We start from the raw sequence: 13,249 nt of genomic DNA, 5'->3' as shown, positions 1-13,249 counted from the left end.
GTCAATCAGTAAATGGCTTGGCATTCCTGTTCCCACGTCTGTTAGAAATGGTAGTGCCCTTCACACAGGGTTCTAAGGATCCTGAGTGTCACAATCATCATACAAAGACCGCCAGTAGAGGAGTGGATTATGGTTCTTGGCTCAGTGTCTAAGGAATGTAGCCAGAAGATCCTAACTAGGGATTTCGTGTGCTTTGATGAGTCCACATGGATTCATCAGTTTTCATAGACTTTGATAGGGGATATTGATGAGTATGGCAGAGCTCTATGGGAACTCTGACTTTCAGCTCAATTTTACTCTAAAAAGTCCATCTGACATGCTTTGTCCTGTGCCCCATCTCCCAACTTCTTGCTTTTATAAAGCACCCCCCACCTTTTTTTTTTTTTTTTTACTATGTAGCCTAGGTAAGCCTTAAGTTCACAATCTTCCTGCCTCTGCCTCCTGAGTCCTAAAAAAGCACAGAAATGCACCATTATACCCAGCTAAGGCTATAGAAGGCTATACAGGGATTGAAAGTGAGGGAGCCGGACAGGATGAGATGATTGATAAAGACGAGAGAGGAGAGGCTGAGGGACAGAAGGCAAAGTGGTAAGAAGTTAAAAGAGTAAGAAGGAAGGAGGAGAAGAAGCCATAACTCCACACTGGTGTTGGCTGGCCCCAGCTTCCTCTGCCTTTATTGTGTCTAGGGTGTAGGATGGCCCTTTCTCCGCTGTTCCACAGGCACATACTGATGGGCCAACTTAAGGAAGACAAAGGAAGGTTGAGGATTCTCTCTGGCCTGGTCTTGGTGTCTGTGTCTGCTGCCAAGGCCTCAGATCCTGCTGGGCTTTTTGGGATCTTTGCTGTTCTTGGCTGGCATGAAGGCATACAGCTCCTCAATAAGCATCTCCATACGGGCTGTGACCTCAGTCACCGTGTCGATGACCAGTCGCTGCTGCAGCTTCAACTTGTTGTTCTCCCACAGGGCCTTGTTCTCCTCCTGGAAGACGCGATGCTCCTCACGCAGGACGTGCAGAGCCCTGTTCTCCTCCTGCAGCAGCCGGTTCTCCTCCCGCAGGGCCTGGAGCGCCTGGTTCATCTCTCTCAGCAGCTGCAGGGGTTGAGCGCTGTCAGTTAGGTTAGGGCCTACTTTGCCATCCTCTTCTCCAGATGGCCCAGACAAGTTATTAACCATCTCCCTCAGGGCGCGCAGTGTCTTCGAGGCCTCCTGTGTTGTGGGGGGGCCTTTGGGCTCCTCAAAGTGGGAGGAGTGGTTTGGGCTCTGATCTGGCAGAAGCCCTGAGTTATGGGACTCCTCCTTGGGTACAGAGGTAGACTTCCCCTCCTCAGTGGAAGTTGCACTCTCTTCTGCCTGGGCCCAGTAGGCTTGCCTCTGCTCCAGCAACTGCTGGAGGGCCCGGTTTTCCTCTCGAATGAGCTGTAGGGTATTCTCTTTGCTACGCTGGGCAGGCAAAGTGGTGTTGTCTTTCTTCACCACTTCCTGGGAGGTTGTGTCCTTGTGCAGCAATGGCGAGGAGGTCTGACTCTCCTCGTGGCCCAAAGTAACCTTGTGCTCTTCCCAAAAGACCTGTAGGATCTTGTTCTCCTTGCGGAGGGCCTTGTTCTCATCCCTTAGGGCCCTGTTCTCATCCCGAAGAGACTTGTTCTCTTCCTGCAGCAGGTATTCCTTGGCCAGCCTCTTGTGGTGCAGTTTATGGTGGAAGGAGGTGGAGGGAGAGAAATAAGGTGACTGCATGCGGCAGTTCTCGTTCACCCAGCGCCCATCCTGGAAGACAAACATCTCGTCGCTGAGCTGCACGCGGGGAGGGTTGTAGTCTAGTTCCAGGTCGGCCTGAGAGGTGGGGCGCTCCATGGGGTCAAAGGGCATAGAAGAGAAGCGATTGAGTGGGTAGGAGTGCTGGCTGGCTACCCTGCGGCTCATCCGAGGCAAGGTAGCCTGCCTGGAGCAGCGAGGAGTGCTGTACAGGTTGTGGAGCCTCAGGAAGGGCTCAGTGCCCCTCTGTGGAAGAAAAGCAGGGAAGCTGTTAATGGAGGAACTGTTTGAAGGACTGCTGGGGGACTAGGAGGCCCGGAGACCCCTCACGTGACCTCCGGAGATGTTAACAAGGAAATATAACAAGCCTTTGTAATTCTGGGAGCATTCGTCTGAATTAATGAATACTGAACTCATGGTTCGCAGATGGAAAACTGGGCCAGGTTCCTATAAGGCTCTGCTCATAAACTTTCTGTCGACTGATCAAATAGAACACTCTGCTTCTGTTTATATAGACACCCTCACGGATATGCAGATTGACAGTGGGTGCATCCTATCCCATGAGCAGAGCTTGTCTAACAAGCTTGCTCCGTGGGGGCACAGCACCGACCCATGGTAATTAGGCAGGGTCTTTAGCCATGTGGGTAGATGTCACTTTAATCAGTGAAACCAACAAGAAGTACGAAAGTTTCAAAACCATGCTGGTATATAAACTGAAAACAAGACACTGTTCCAGGATGAGCGTTCAAATAAGGGTCACCCGACCCCCGGTTCTTGGTCACACACCCACATACGAACTTCTCTGTAGATCCAAGAAAGACCACAAATATTCTATGAGCACTAAAACGCTGGTATAGTCAAAGGTCTATACATTCATAACTATAAAAATCTATAAATAATTGACTATGCACTGTGCAGGCTGTAACCCCAGCTATTCAGAGGCAGTGCAGGTAGGAACATAACCAGAACTTCAAAGCTGGATGCTCTACATAGCAAATTCCAACCAGGACTACATAAAACAAGACCCTGACTCAGAACAACAACAACAACAAACACAGATAAGATCCAATCATATGGTAGAAACGAAAAGTACTTATTTTAGAATCAACCTTCTTTTTTTCTTATCTTAACCTCTGACCCTGCTACTTATCAGTTATATGAATCTGGGCAAGTTGTGTGAATTCCAGTTTCTACAATTTTAACTTGGGATGGCTGCACCACCTTGACGAGAGTGTCAGATTCCTCAGAGCTGACGTTACAGGCATTTGCAGGATGTCCAGCTGGTCATGTGGCTGCATTTTACCTGTATAATTCACCTAATACCCACAAAGCTGGCAAGTGAAATACTATTTCAGTTTGGATATCTCTAATCGGAAAATTTTCAGTTCCAAAGTGCTCCAAAATCTGAAGTTTTCTAAGCATCCACATAGTGCCAAAAGTGAGAAATCCTATACTTGTCTTCATGCAATGACTCAGGTACATAAAGTAGTATATAAAATTATTATGAGCTGTATATGATATAGATAGATAGATAGATAGATAGATAGATAGATAGATAGATAGATTATATAGATGTATAGGTTATAGATAGATAGATAGATAGATAGATAGATAGATATGAAGTTAATGTTTGTACATGGGTTCTATTCCCCAAGAAGCCTCCTTTCCTCTCTCTAAAATCAAAAAGAAACAAACCTACCCCTTTAAAGGGTGCCTCCAGCATACAGCGTTCTAAGATCCACAATGGGCAAATTTAATCATCAACTTGGCACAACCTAGAATCACCTGGGGATCTCAATGAAGAATTATCTGGATTGAGTTGACCTATGGTACACCTTCGAGGGATTTTCTTAATTCGATTTATTGATGTAGAAAGACCCAGTCCACCGTAGGTAGTTCTAGACCCTAGGTTTGGGTCCTGTACTGTGTAAGAGTGAGAAGGCAAGCTAAATATTAGAAGTATGTATGCAATTAGTCTCCCTTTGCCCTTGATTCTGGATGTGACTAGGTGTCTCGCATTCATGCCTTGATGTCCTTACAGTGACAAGCTGTGACCTGTAATTGTAAATCAGATAAACCCTTTTTCCCCTAAGCTGTTCGAATCGGGGCATTTTATCACAGCAACAGAAATAAAAACAGGACAGCAGCCATGTCATCATCTTGAACCTAGAACCCAAAGCAGAGGTCCCAAGCCCCAAGAGCTTTGATCTCAAAACTCCCATGATTTGAGTCCTGCAGACAAGTTCTTGTTTCTCCATCACCTCTAAATGGAGCCTAAACATGGCTGCTGTGCTTGATTCCTGGGTTCATAAGAGGACAAGCAGTAGACAAGCCATCACAAAGACCAGAGTCCTGCTGGTGTTATTTAACAATTCCTGTTCTAAACCACCATGAAATACTGAATATATTGCTTTACCAAAAGCTCTGGCAGAATGTGAACAGCTAAGCTGAGCAAGTACACATAGATTCAAGACCCCAGGCTCCCATACCCAGTGTCCACAGACTCCTGTCTTTCACAGTAGGGGGAGTTAAGTCTGGTGAGTGATATTCTCAGATTTCTTCCATTGGCTGAACTAATCTGATGACCTGGGTCCTGACAAGCTTGGCACATTGTGGAGGGGGTCTACTGAGTCTAGGAGTTTCAAGCAATGAAGGGAAGTCTCTTCTTGCTCTTTGGGACATGTTCTCACACAGTGATAGAGGAAGGGAAGTCTCTTCTTGCTCTTTGGGACATGTTCTCACATAGTGATAGAGACCAACGGGTGAAAAAGAAGGAAGTTGGCTCCGTCATGGCAGAGTGGAGAGCCAAGTTGTAGGAGGGGAGGAGCGTGCGGCTCTGAGGTGCGACACATCTCCATTAAGTGTTTGAGAGGTGACTGAGCAACTGTCTTCAGGAGCAAGAACAAGTAATGTGCTCGTAGCTTTGACCTAACAATGTGTTGGTGCTGGGGATCCAGGAAGAGCCCTGGGTACAAACAAGGGGCCCTTGAAGATGCCTGAAAGCCTGCCTATGGATTGGAGTCTTTCCTGAGCCCCTCCTGGTATTTCTCTTCTAATGAAGATGCTTTAAATCACCAATAAGTATGTGGCATACTGCTCCCAGGGATCCTGAGAAACAGCAGAGCAGACAACTGAAAAAAGAAATGAAACGGAAGGCAATGGGAAAAGACACCACCAGACTCTTACTGCTGCTATATGGTTTCTAAAGACTGGAACTCTTGGGGTGAAACCTGCCCAGATGGTGTTATTGGGGGTAGGGTAGTCTTCTACCTAAAGAGTTTGGAAATGGGCCTGGGCAATGAGAAGCCGACACTCAGCTGACACTGCTGTGGTTTGAATTTGTCCTCTACATTTCATATGCTAGGAACTTAATCCCCAAAGTTACATGGTAATGGTGTTTGAGAAGTGAGACCTTTCTGAGGCGGATTGGATCATGAGGGAATCATGATCAGTCAATACATTCATGGGTCAAGGGGCTGTTGCAGGAGCATGTTATAAAGTGCCTCTTGTGCTTTGCTTGCAATATCTCACCAGAGATGCCCTCCACCGTATTCTGACACAAGGATGTTCCTGCCAGAAGATGACCAGATGCTCTTGAAATGCCCAGCCTCTATGCTTTGTAAACTGCCTGGTCTTGGGCATTTTGTTATAGTAACAGAAAACTGAGGAAACAGCACTTCTCTCCCCTACTTGTAAGTCGTAGCTACTACCACCCAGAAAGGACGTGCCCATGCTCCCAGAAAGTCCAAACTGGTTGACCAACTTTTAAAGCACCTGCTTTGCCAACACTATTAGGGGCTAACTGGTAGGGAATTCTCAATCAGCTGAAATACTTTTAATGCACATGAAACTGAAGGGCACCGGGATCCTAGAAGGAGAAACCAAGGTGCTAACTTCACAGCTGAGTTCCACTGTCAATCAATCAATCAATAGATATCTAGTGGTATGCTTAAATATAATGTTTGTTTTAGGAAATGCTAACAGATAAAAAGATAATTCACAAGGTAAATGTGATTGGTTTTGAGAGAATTTTAATGCTAGTAACAAAGAGAATAAGAATGGCAGATGAAGTCAACTAACCTCCTAAAATCTTGCTCTTACACTATTCCAGTTGGCGTTGCCAAAAGAGAAGGAGAAAAAGGCAAGGGAAAATAGAGTGGACACTGGGAAGTGCTATCAGAGGTCACCCTGATCAAGATGTAGATCTTTCATTGATGATCTAGCAATAACAATGTCTTAATGAAACTCAGAGTGCTCACTGGAGATGAACACCTGGGAAAGCAAGTCTCTGTATAGAAGGAGTCGGGAGATCAGTTGCTCAGACAGGAAGTAACACTACGGTTTGCAAGTCAATGTGCTAGAGGAAAATAGATGTGAAAACACTCATGTTCAGTGTGAGGAGGAAAAAAATGGGAAATCAATAAGACCCAAGAAAACCCAAGGGTGACAACTAGTGAATCATAGCATTTACAGTGTAATTGAGAACTCCAGCCACCCACCAGGGCTGGGAGCAGGGAGCCAGAGGTACTGTTACAATTCCCTTCCAAATAGAACAAGCTCAACTCAGAATGAAGCCAATGGGGCACAAAGATACAGGAAGCTTGGGGGTTAGTAATCTAAGGGAGGGCAGGGGAGGCACTATCTTCTAGAAGCAAGAGAATAATTAGAGCTACAACATCACCTGGCCCCAGTAAACAGGGTGACAGCCTGGGCACTGACCTGGGTTAAATCAAAGTTCTGTCCTTGCTATCAAACCTCCCAGTTCGCATGGCTGTGAAATCTCTGCCATGCACTTGTGTGGCCCCATGGCCAACACATGACGCCAGCAGCATCCGTCAGTATCCTTCCTCACGTTGTTGCTCATAGGAATCCTTCCCCTGACTATCTTGTTTGGGGAGGTACAGTGAGCATATAAATCTTCCTCACAGGCCTGGGAGGCAGGTCAGTTTACATCATCTAGTTATCCATGGCTACTTTCCACCCAGTCGAGAGTATCCTGGCAGGTTGCCTGGCTTGGGACCCTTGGTGGGCCTATAACCATCCTGGTGGTCATGAATATATTCCAAAAATGATACTTATGTCCTTCCTTCTAGCTACCAGATTATTGAAACAATAGACCTCAAGGAATTTCTCCAGTAACTTTATGTTTGGAAAAGGTAAAGGCTGAAGGCTGGTGCCATCAAGAAAGGGAAAGATTGTCCCTCAGAAAGGGATTTCACACAGCCTTTATAACTTGTCAGACTACCCTTCAGGAGAGCCTGAGGCTGAGACAATGATGCTGGGCTGGACCACACCTCAACCAGGGCTGCTTAGTGATGGGTACCTCTGGCCTTCTTTTGAAACCCAAACTTCATGTCCAAGATGGACCTGAGGAATCACTAGACTCCTTGTTCCTCCTTCAAGTGTTGCAGCATTGAATAAACCTCCTCATCCTGCTTTTCAACATCAGTTGATTGCTTAGTTGACTTATTGAAGACGGTTGGCCTAGCCTGGCTGGCATACTCAAGGCCACATCAGGCCATGAGAAACAAATCTTCAGTCAGCAGTGATCCCGTCATTCCATATCTCTTTGCCCTCCAAAATCCAAGCAGCTGCACCACATCCTACAGCCCAGGAAGTGGGGTGGAGGAGGAGGTTTCAGGGGACCAGAACCAACCTAAGACTTCTCAAATCACCTTTCTCCTCAACTGCTAAGCTGATTCTGGGAGCTAGGGATGGAAAGCGGTGCCAGGGGTTGATGGATGGAGCTTTCTAATCTTTGTACAACATGACCATAATGAGGGCTTTGTGTCATCTTCATTGGATGAAGAAACACCTAGGACATTAATAAGCCACATACCCTTGTTCGGACTTTATCAGAAAGGGGGTGGGTGTGGGGCAGACCTTGGACTGAATAAAGCAAGTTGATCTGCCATGATTTGAGGCACTGGCCCCACCACCATAGCTTCCCCTTCACCATGGACTCATCCCCTGAATCAAGAGCCAAAATAAACATTCCCTCTCTTAACTTGCTTCTTGCTGGGTCACAACAGTGAAAACACAACTACTTTCAAATCCTGTTCCCAACCCCTTTTCCACTCCCACATCTAGGCTGGCATCTCCAGTCTGCCCCTAATATTTGGGCTGGTAAGGAACCAAAGGAACCATACCCATCCTCATACATAGAAGTAGACAAATGCGTGTTTTATATATTAAGAACAAGACCTAGTAAGGTTCTTTGTCCTTCTAGAGGATGATCAGAACAAGTTCCCTAATATTCTGGCTCAGCTTCCATGAGCTGAAGGAGATATAAAAATGGCTGTTCACTACAATCCTGTAAGGAAAACAAGTATCCAGGCTGTTTCCTTGCCTGACTGTGTTTCCTGAGCTTGCTACAGTTACAGGCATACAGAACACCAATTAGAGAACCATCCTCTTTTGTACATACCTCCCTGGACCAAATTTTAAATAAGTTACCTGTGCCTTGGGTCCCTCCATCCTACATTTCACCCCCTCTGGTTGCATGACCCTGGTCTTCCAATGAGCTCTTGGGGGGACTCTGGAGAAAGCAAGGCCACCCCTTTGTGACATAGCAGCAGAAGAAACAGTCAAGTCAAAGGCAACCCACCAAGGAAGCTGTTGCATGCAGGAGACCTAAGAACCACAAGCTGCAAGGGGTTTAATCATTCACTGACCTCAAAAGAAACAACTGAATGCCCATCCCTTAGTACCCATGTTTGGCCCACAGCAGGGCTTAATTCTTTTGGCAGCTACAAATGGGCCACATGCTGGGGTGTCAGCGCCTGGGTTTATCCTCATGCGTAAGACTTCAGTTCTAGTTTAAGCTCAATACTAGATCTCCGCAGATATCCAGAAGAGTTATACATCACTGCGTAATGAAGGGTCTCCTTTGATAGATTTTTTTTTCTTACAATATCATCAAACCTTGAAAGACTTGCACTGAGGGGGGTGGGAGAACTTGACCATCCAACCCAGCTTCCTCATTCAAAGCTAGATGATCCCAAAGTCCAGAGACCATGTGTCCTCCCTCCAGACACACAACCAGGGAAAACCCAACATGACAAGAATTGGAGCAGCTGACTTCCTTGTTCATTCTGTAAGGTCTGGAGACAGGGTTATTGTAGCTAGAACCAGTAAGTTGCATCCTTCTGTGACTGTCCCTACCTGAGGTAGAATCACATTGATTGGAATTTCTAGGCTCTCAGATCTGGTATCTCTCTTTCTTGTAAAATTTGGCCTCGAGTGCTGTGAAAAAGAAAAAATTAGATTTCTCCTTCTCAACCCCTCCTCCGGGCCTCAGTGGCTCACCTGAAATACATTACTATACTTACACCCTTCTTATAAATTAATTATAGACCTTCTAATGATCTCAATATAAAGGTATGTGTAGATGGTACCTGACCAGAAAGAAATCTTCCTGATCACAGAACAGAAATCAATACAAGAATTAACATAAGAACCCCCGTCGAAAGTCTCTGAAGCAGAGAGGTTTGCTTTAAACTATTATTTCTATGTCAAGAAAGTAGCCATACCAATGTGAGGTGCCAGGTATAGGTCCTATGCATAAGCTGGTCACCAAAACACTCAGAACATTCCAGAGGTGACATCACAGAGCAATATGGTGTCTTTCAGAGCTCATGGTTTTCTCTAAGCAGTTCAGATGGGAAGTGGGCTTCTGTAAGCAGGAAGGGTTGTTGCTGGCTGTGCCCACGTGGCTAGCCAGGGTCAGTGTGATGCACAATGGCCCCAACATTCACACTTGTTTGGTCACCCCTGGCTGCTGCTCACACCTCACAGCCAGGCTGGTTTGAAACCTCCCCCCACCCCCTCAGCTCCCTCCAGAGGTGTCCTCTAGTTCAGCTTCACTACTTGAGAAGGGAGAACCAGTAACTGTTCAGACCTGGGGAAGTTTGGGCTCCACTGAGGGGCTCTTCAGTTCAGTTCCACTCTGATACTAGCTACATGGATACTAGCTACCAGAGGTTAGGGGCTTAGTCCTACAAGACGATCTTCACCTGAGGCCAATCTCAGATCAAGGCCACCTATACCTGTAAAGATCAGCTGTGAATCGGGGGCTCCCCGACCTGCACCTCAGATTCAGTAACTGTCTTTCAGAACTCAGAAAAAATGCTTTTACTTAGGATTACAACTTTCCCAGGAAGAAAGCAGCTCCATAGGGGCCTTAGGTAGCAACAGAGGATGAGATTGGATGGGTAGCGCAGTAAGCATCAGGCTTTCTCTGGCCTCCCAGCATCTTCAGCACCAATGTCTGAATCCTGTTATTTACAGGAATTTGTGGAATATCATTATGTGGGCAAATTTAATGAAATCATTGGCCTTTGATCATTTAAATGCCAACTCCTTCCTAATTCCTATGAGGTAGAAGTTATCTGAAAATTCCAACTTTCTAACCCCCGATTGTCGTCTCTGGCAATCACCACCCTTCTAGAGTCATCATTCCACTAGGTAGCATAAGCTGATATGTGCTCCAAAGGAGATCCTGTCAGGAAATTGAAGGGTTTTTAGAAGCCCTATTCTAGTAGAAAGATACAATTATACAATTATATCTCACGTAGAAGTTGCATTAAGGCTACAAGGCCCAGTCCCTCCATCTTTAGGTATGTCAAGTCCATCAACTCCAGAGCCATTAAAGAACTCTCGTGTGTATATTAGTTCTGTGTGATTTTGCCCCTTGGGGTAGGGAGAGAATGGTGACCCAAGGTCAGAAGATCCAGAGATCCTGAAACTGGCCACTTGAGTCCCCAATACCCAAATTACAAGCAAATATTGGTATAAGAAAATTTAAATATACAAAAGCATAAGATACACCCAGAGAAAAAGCAGTGGCCAGGTCCATTGCCAAAGACTCTCTCTCCCTATCTCTCTCTCTCTCTCTCTCTCTCTCTCTCTCTCTCTCTCTCTCTCCCCCCCCTCCCCCCTCTATATGTGTGTGTTTGTGTGTGTATGTGTGTGATCTGTTTGTATGTATATAGGTACACATGTGTGTGTGTGATATGATGTGTATGTATATATGTGTGTGATGTGTTTGTATATATGTATACACATTTATGCATAGTGTGTGTGTGTGTGTGTGTGTGTGTGTGTGTATGCATGTGTGTGTGCTGGTACATGTGGAGATCAGAAGACAACCTTGAGTGTCATTGCTCAGCTGTCATCCGTCTTGTATTTTAGGACATTGGCCTGGAACTTGATGATCAGATGAGGACAACTGCCATCGAGCCCCAGTGATCCTCCTGCATCCACCTTGTCAGCAGTGCCCAACAAGGGGGAGGGCTCCCCGACAAGAAGGGGTCACGTCAGGATTTTTAGCATTCTTTTTTACATGGGTTGGGAGATCAAATTCAGCGCCTCACTGTTGCAGACACACTGAGCTACTAGGCTTGCTTATGTAATTTTAAGACTGTGGTTACGAATGCACACTGCTGGATTTGCTGCTGTTGCCATTTTAAAGTGTATAGTCCAATAGTTTTGAGTATATTCAAATTGTTGTATAAGAACACTCTAGAATTCTCTCATCTGAGGAAACTATGACTTCCATTAACCACTAATTCTCCCTCCCACTTCCCTCCAGTGCTTAGTAACCATGTCCCCATTTTCTGATTCTATGACTTAAACTACCTTAATGTCTTAGTTAGGGCTTCTATTGCTGCAATAAAACACTGTGACCAAAAGAAACTTGGGGAGGAAAGAGCTTACTCCACCTTACTCTTCCAGGTAAACCCTTTGTCTCTGAGGAAAGCCAGGACAAGAAGGCAGGGGCCATGGAGGAGTGCTGCTTACTGGCTTGCTTTCATGACTTGCCCAGACTAGTTTCTTCTAGTATCCAAGACCACCAAACCAGGGATGGCCCCATTCGCAGTGAGCTGGGCTCTCACCCACCAATAACCACTCAGGCCACAGCTCTCCCACAGGCCTGTCTTATGGAGACACTTCCATCTTCTTATATAACTAGCTTGTGTTAAATAGAAAAACAAGCAAACAAAAACCTCAATAAATTTACCCAGCACAATTAGATATTTTATGAGTGGCATTACAGAGTAGGTTTACCCAACTTGAAACAAATGTCAAGATTTCCTTCTTTTAAAAAGCTGGATCACGTTTTCATGATAAACAGATCTCTTTTGGGTAGCGTCGGTCCCTTGGCTACTGGAAATAATGCTACCGGGAACTTGAATGTGCAAACATCTCTCTGAGATTCTGCTCTGAATTATTGTGGATATATGTCCAGAAGTAGAATTGCTCAATGACAAGGTAATTCCATTTTTAATTTGTTGGGGGGGGAGGGGTTACCTCCTCACTGTTTTGCATGGCTCCCACACCACTGAATGTGAACAGTGTTTTGTCACCAGGAAGAATTAATGTCACCAGTGAACTAAGCCTGGAAGGGGCCCCCTTATACAAACTGTGCTTCTGTCCCTTTGGCTGACATACAACTGATGCTTCTGTTCTGAACTGTCAACAAAGCATTGTTCCCACAGGCTGTGCAAGGGTCTCTTTGTATGCTCACTTGAGGGACTGATTCTCACTTTTATTTTTAAAGAAACATCTAAGCTGGGCCATCCCAGTCATTGCATTTGCAGTTGCCCATTACCTGGGATTGTGTGCCAAATGCCTGGTATTACTCTGATTAACACAACCATCAATCACCCATCTTCCACAAGCATCCTGGTTGGTGGGCACTGCACAGAGCACAGCCTTGTGGGTTTCAGATCTCAACAAGCTGAATAGAGGCAAAAGGTAATCATGCACCAGAGACTCCCCAGGGTCTTAAGGCCTGTAGCTGACTGACAACCTGTCTGATATGAGGACAGTCCAAACAGGAAGAAGGCTGTCAGAGAGCCCAGACTCCTACTCTTCCTCCAGAAAGTCACACAAACTGAGGCTCTTGACCCAGTAGCCAGAGGGCAGCATCGGGTTTATGCTTTGGCCTCTCTTGTCTTCCCCCTATGGAAAAAAGCATAGGAAACATGGAGGTATAGTAATTTACTTACACAGTGGGTATGTCACGGTCCTGGTTTGCTGTTTCAGTGATAAACACTATGACCAAAAGCAACTTGGAAGGAAAGGGTTTATTTGTTATACACATCCTGATCACAGTGAATTGTTTAGAGAAGTCGGAGACTGTAACTCAGGCAGAAACAGAGTCAGGGATGGTAGAGAAGTGTTGCTCACTAGCTTGCTCACATCCCCTGGGTTTTCTTAGCTTGTTTCTTTATACAACCTGGTATTGCCTGCCTAGGAGTGGCATCTCCCACAGTGGCCTGGGCTCTCCCATACCAGTCAAGAAAATACCCCCCAGATAAGCACACAGAACAATCTGATAGGGGCCATGGTTTAATGTTCCCTCTTCCCTAGTGATTATACTTTGTATGGAGTTGATTTAAAAAAAAAAAAAGGAAGGGAGTGAGGGAAGGAGGGAAGGAAGAAAAGAGGGAGGGAAGGAGGGAAGGAGAGAAGGAGGGAAGAAGGGAGGGA

General features: G+C 45.7%; 1 protein-coding gene across 3 annotated transcripts; it reads right to left on the bottom strand.

Moving 5' to 3' along the window:
- Positions 1–592: 592 nt before the first annotated feature.
- Spert (spermatid associated) lies at positions 593–9,416 on the bottom strand. Of its 3 annotated transcripts, XM_028754277.1 has the most exons (3): positions 9,286–9,416; positions 8,918–8,998; positions 643–1,999 (listed from the first exon to the last, which is right to left on the bottom strand). In XM_028754277.1, the coding sequence occupies exons 1-3, from the start codon at positions 9,358–9,360 to the stop codon at positions 812–814; spliced, it is 1,344 nt and encodes a 447-aa protein (XP_028610110.1). In that variant the 5' UTR covers positions 9,361–9,416; the 3' UTR covers positions 643–811. The 3 variants fall into 3 exon arrangements, with proteins under 3 accessions (XP_028610111.1, XP_028610112.1, XP_028610110.1); XM_028754278.1 differs by lacking the exon at positions 8,918–8,998 and having other exon boundaries at positions 593–1,999; XM_028754279.1 differs by lacking the exons at positions 8,918–8,998; positions 9,286–9,416 and adding an exon at positions 8,210–8,274 and having other exon boundaries at positions 593–1,999.
- Positions 9,417–13,249: the final 3,833 nt, after the last annotated feature.

The sequence above is a fragment of the Grammomys surdaster genome, unplaced genomic scaffold (assembly GCF_004785775.1).
Source record: "Grammomys surdaster isolate TR1022 unplaced genomic scaffold, NIH_TR_1.0 125985, whole genome shotgun sequence".
Classification (NCBI taxonomy): domain Eukaryota; kingdom Metazoa; phylum Chordata; class Mammalia; order Rodentia; family Muridae; genus Grammomys; species Grammomys surdaster.
This window is presented reverse-complemented; position numbering and strand designations above follow the sequence as displayed.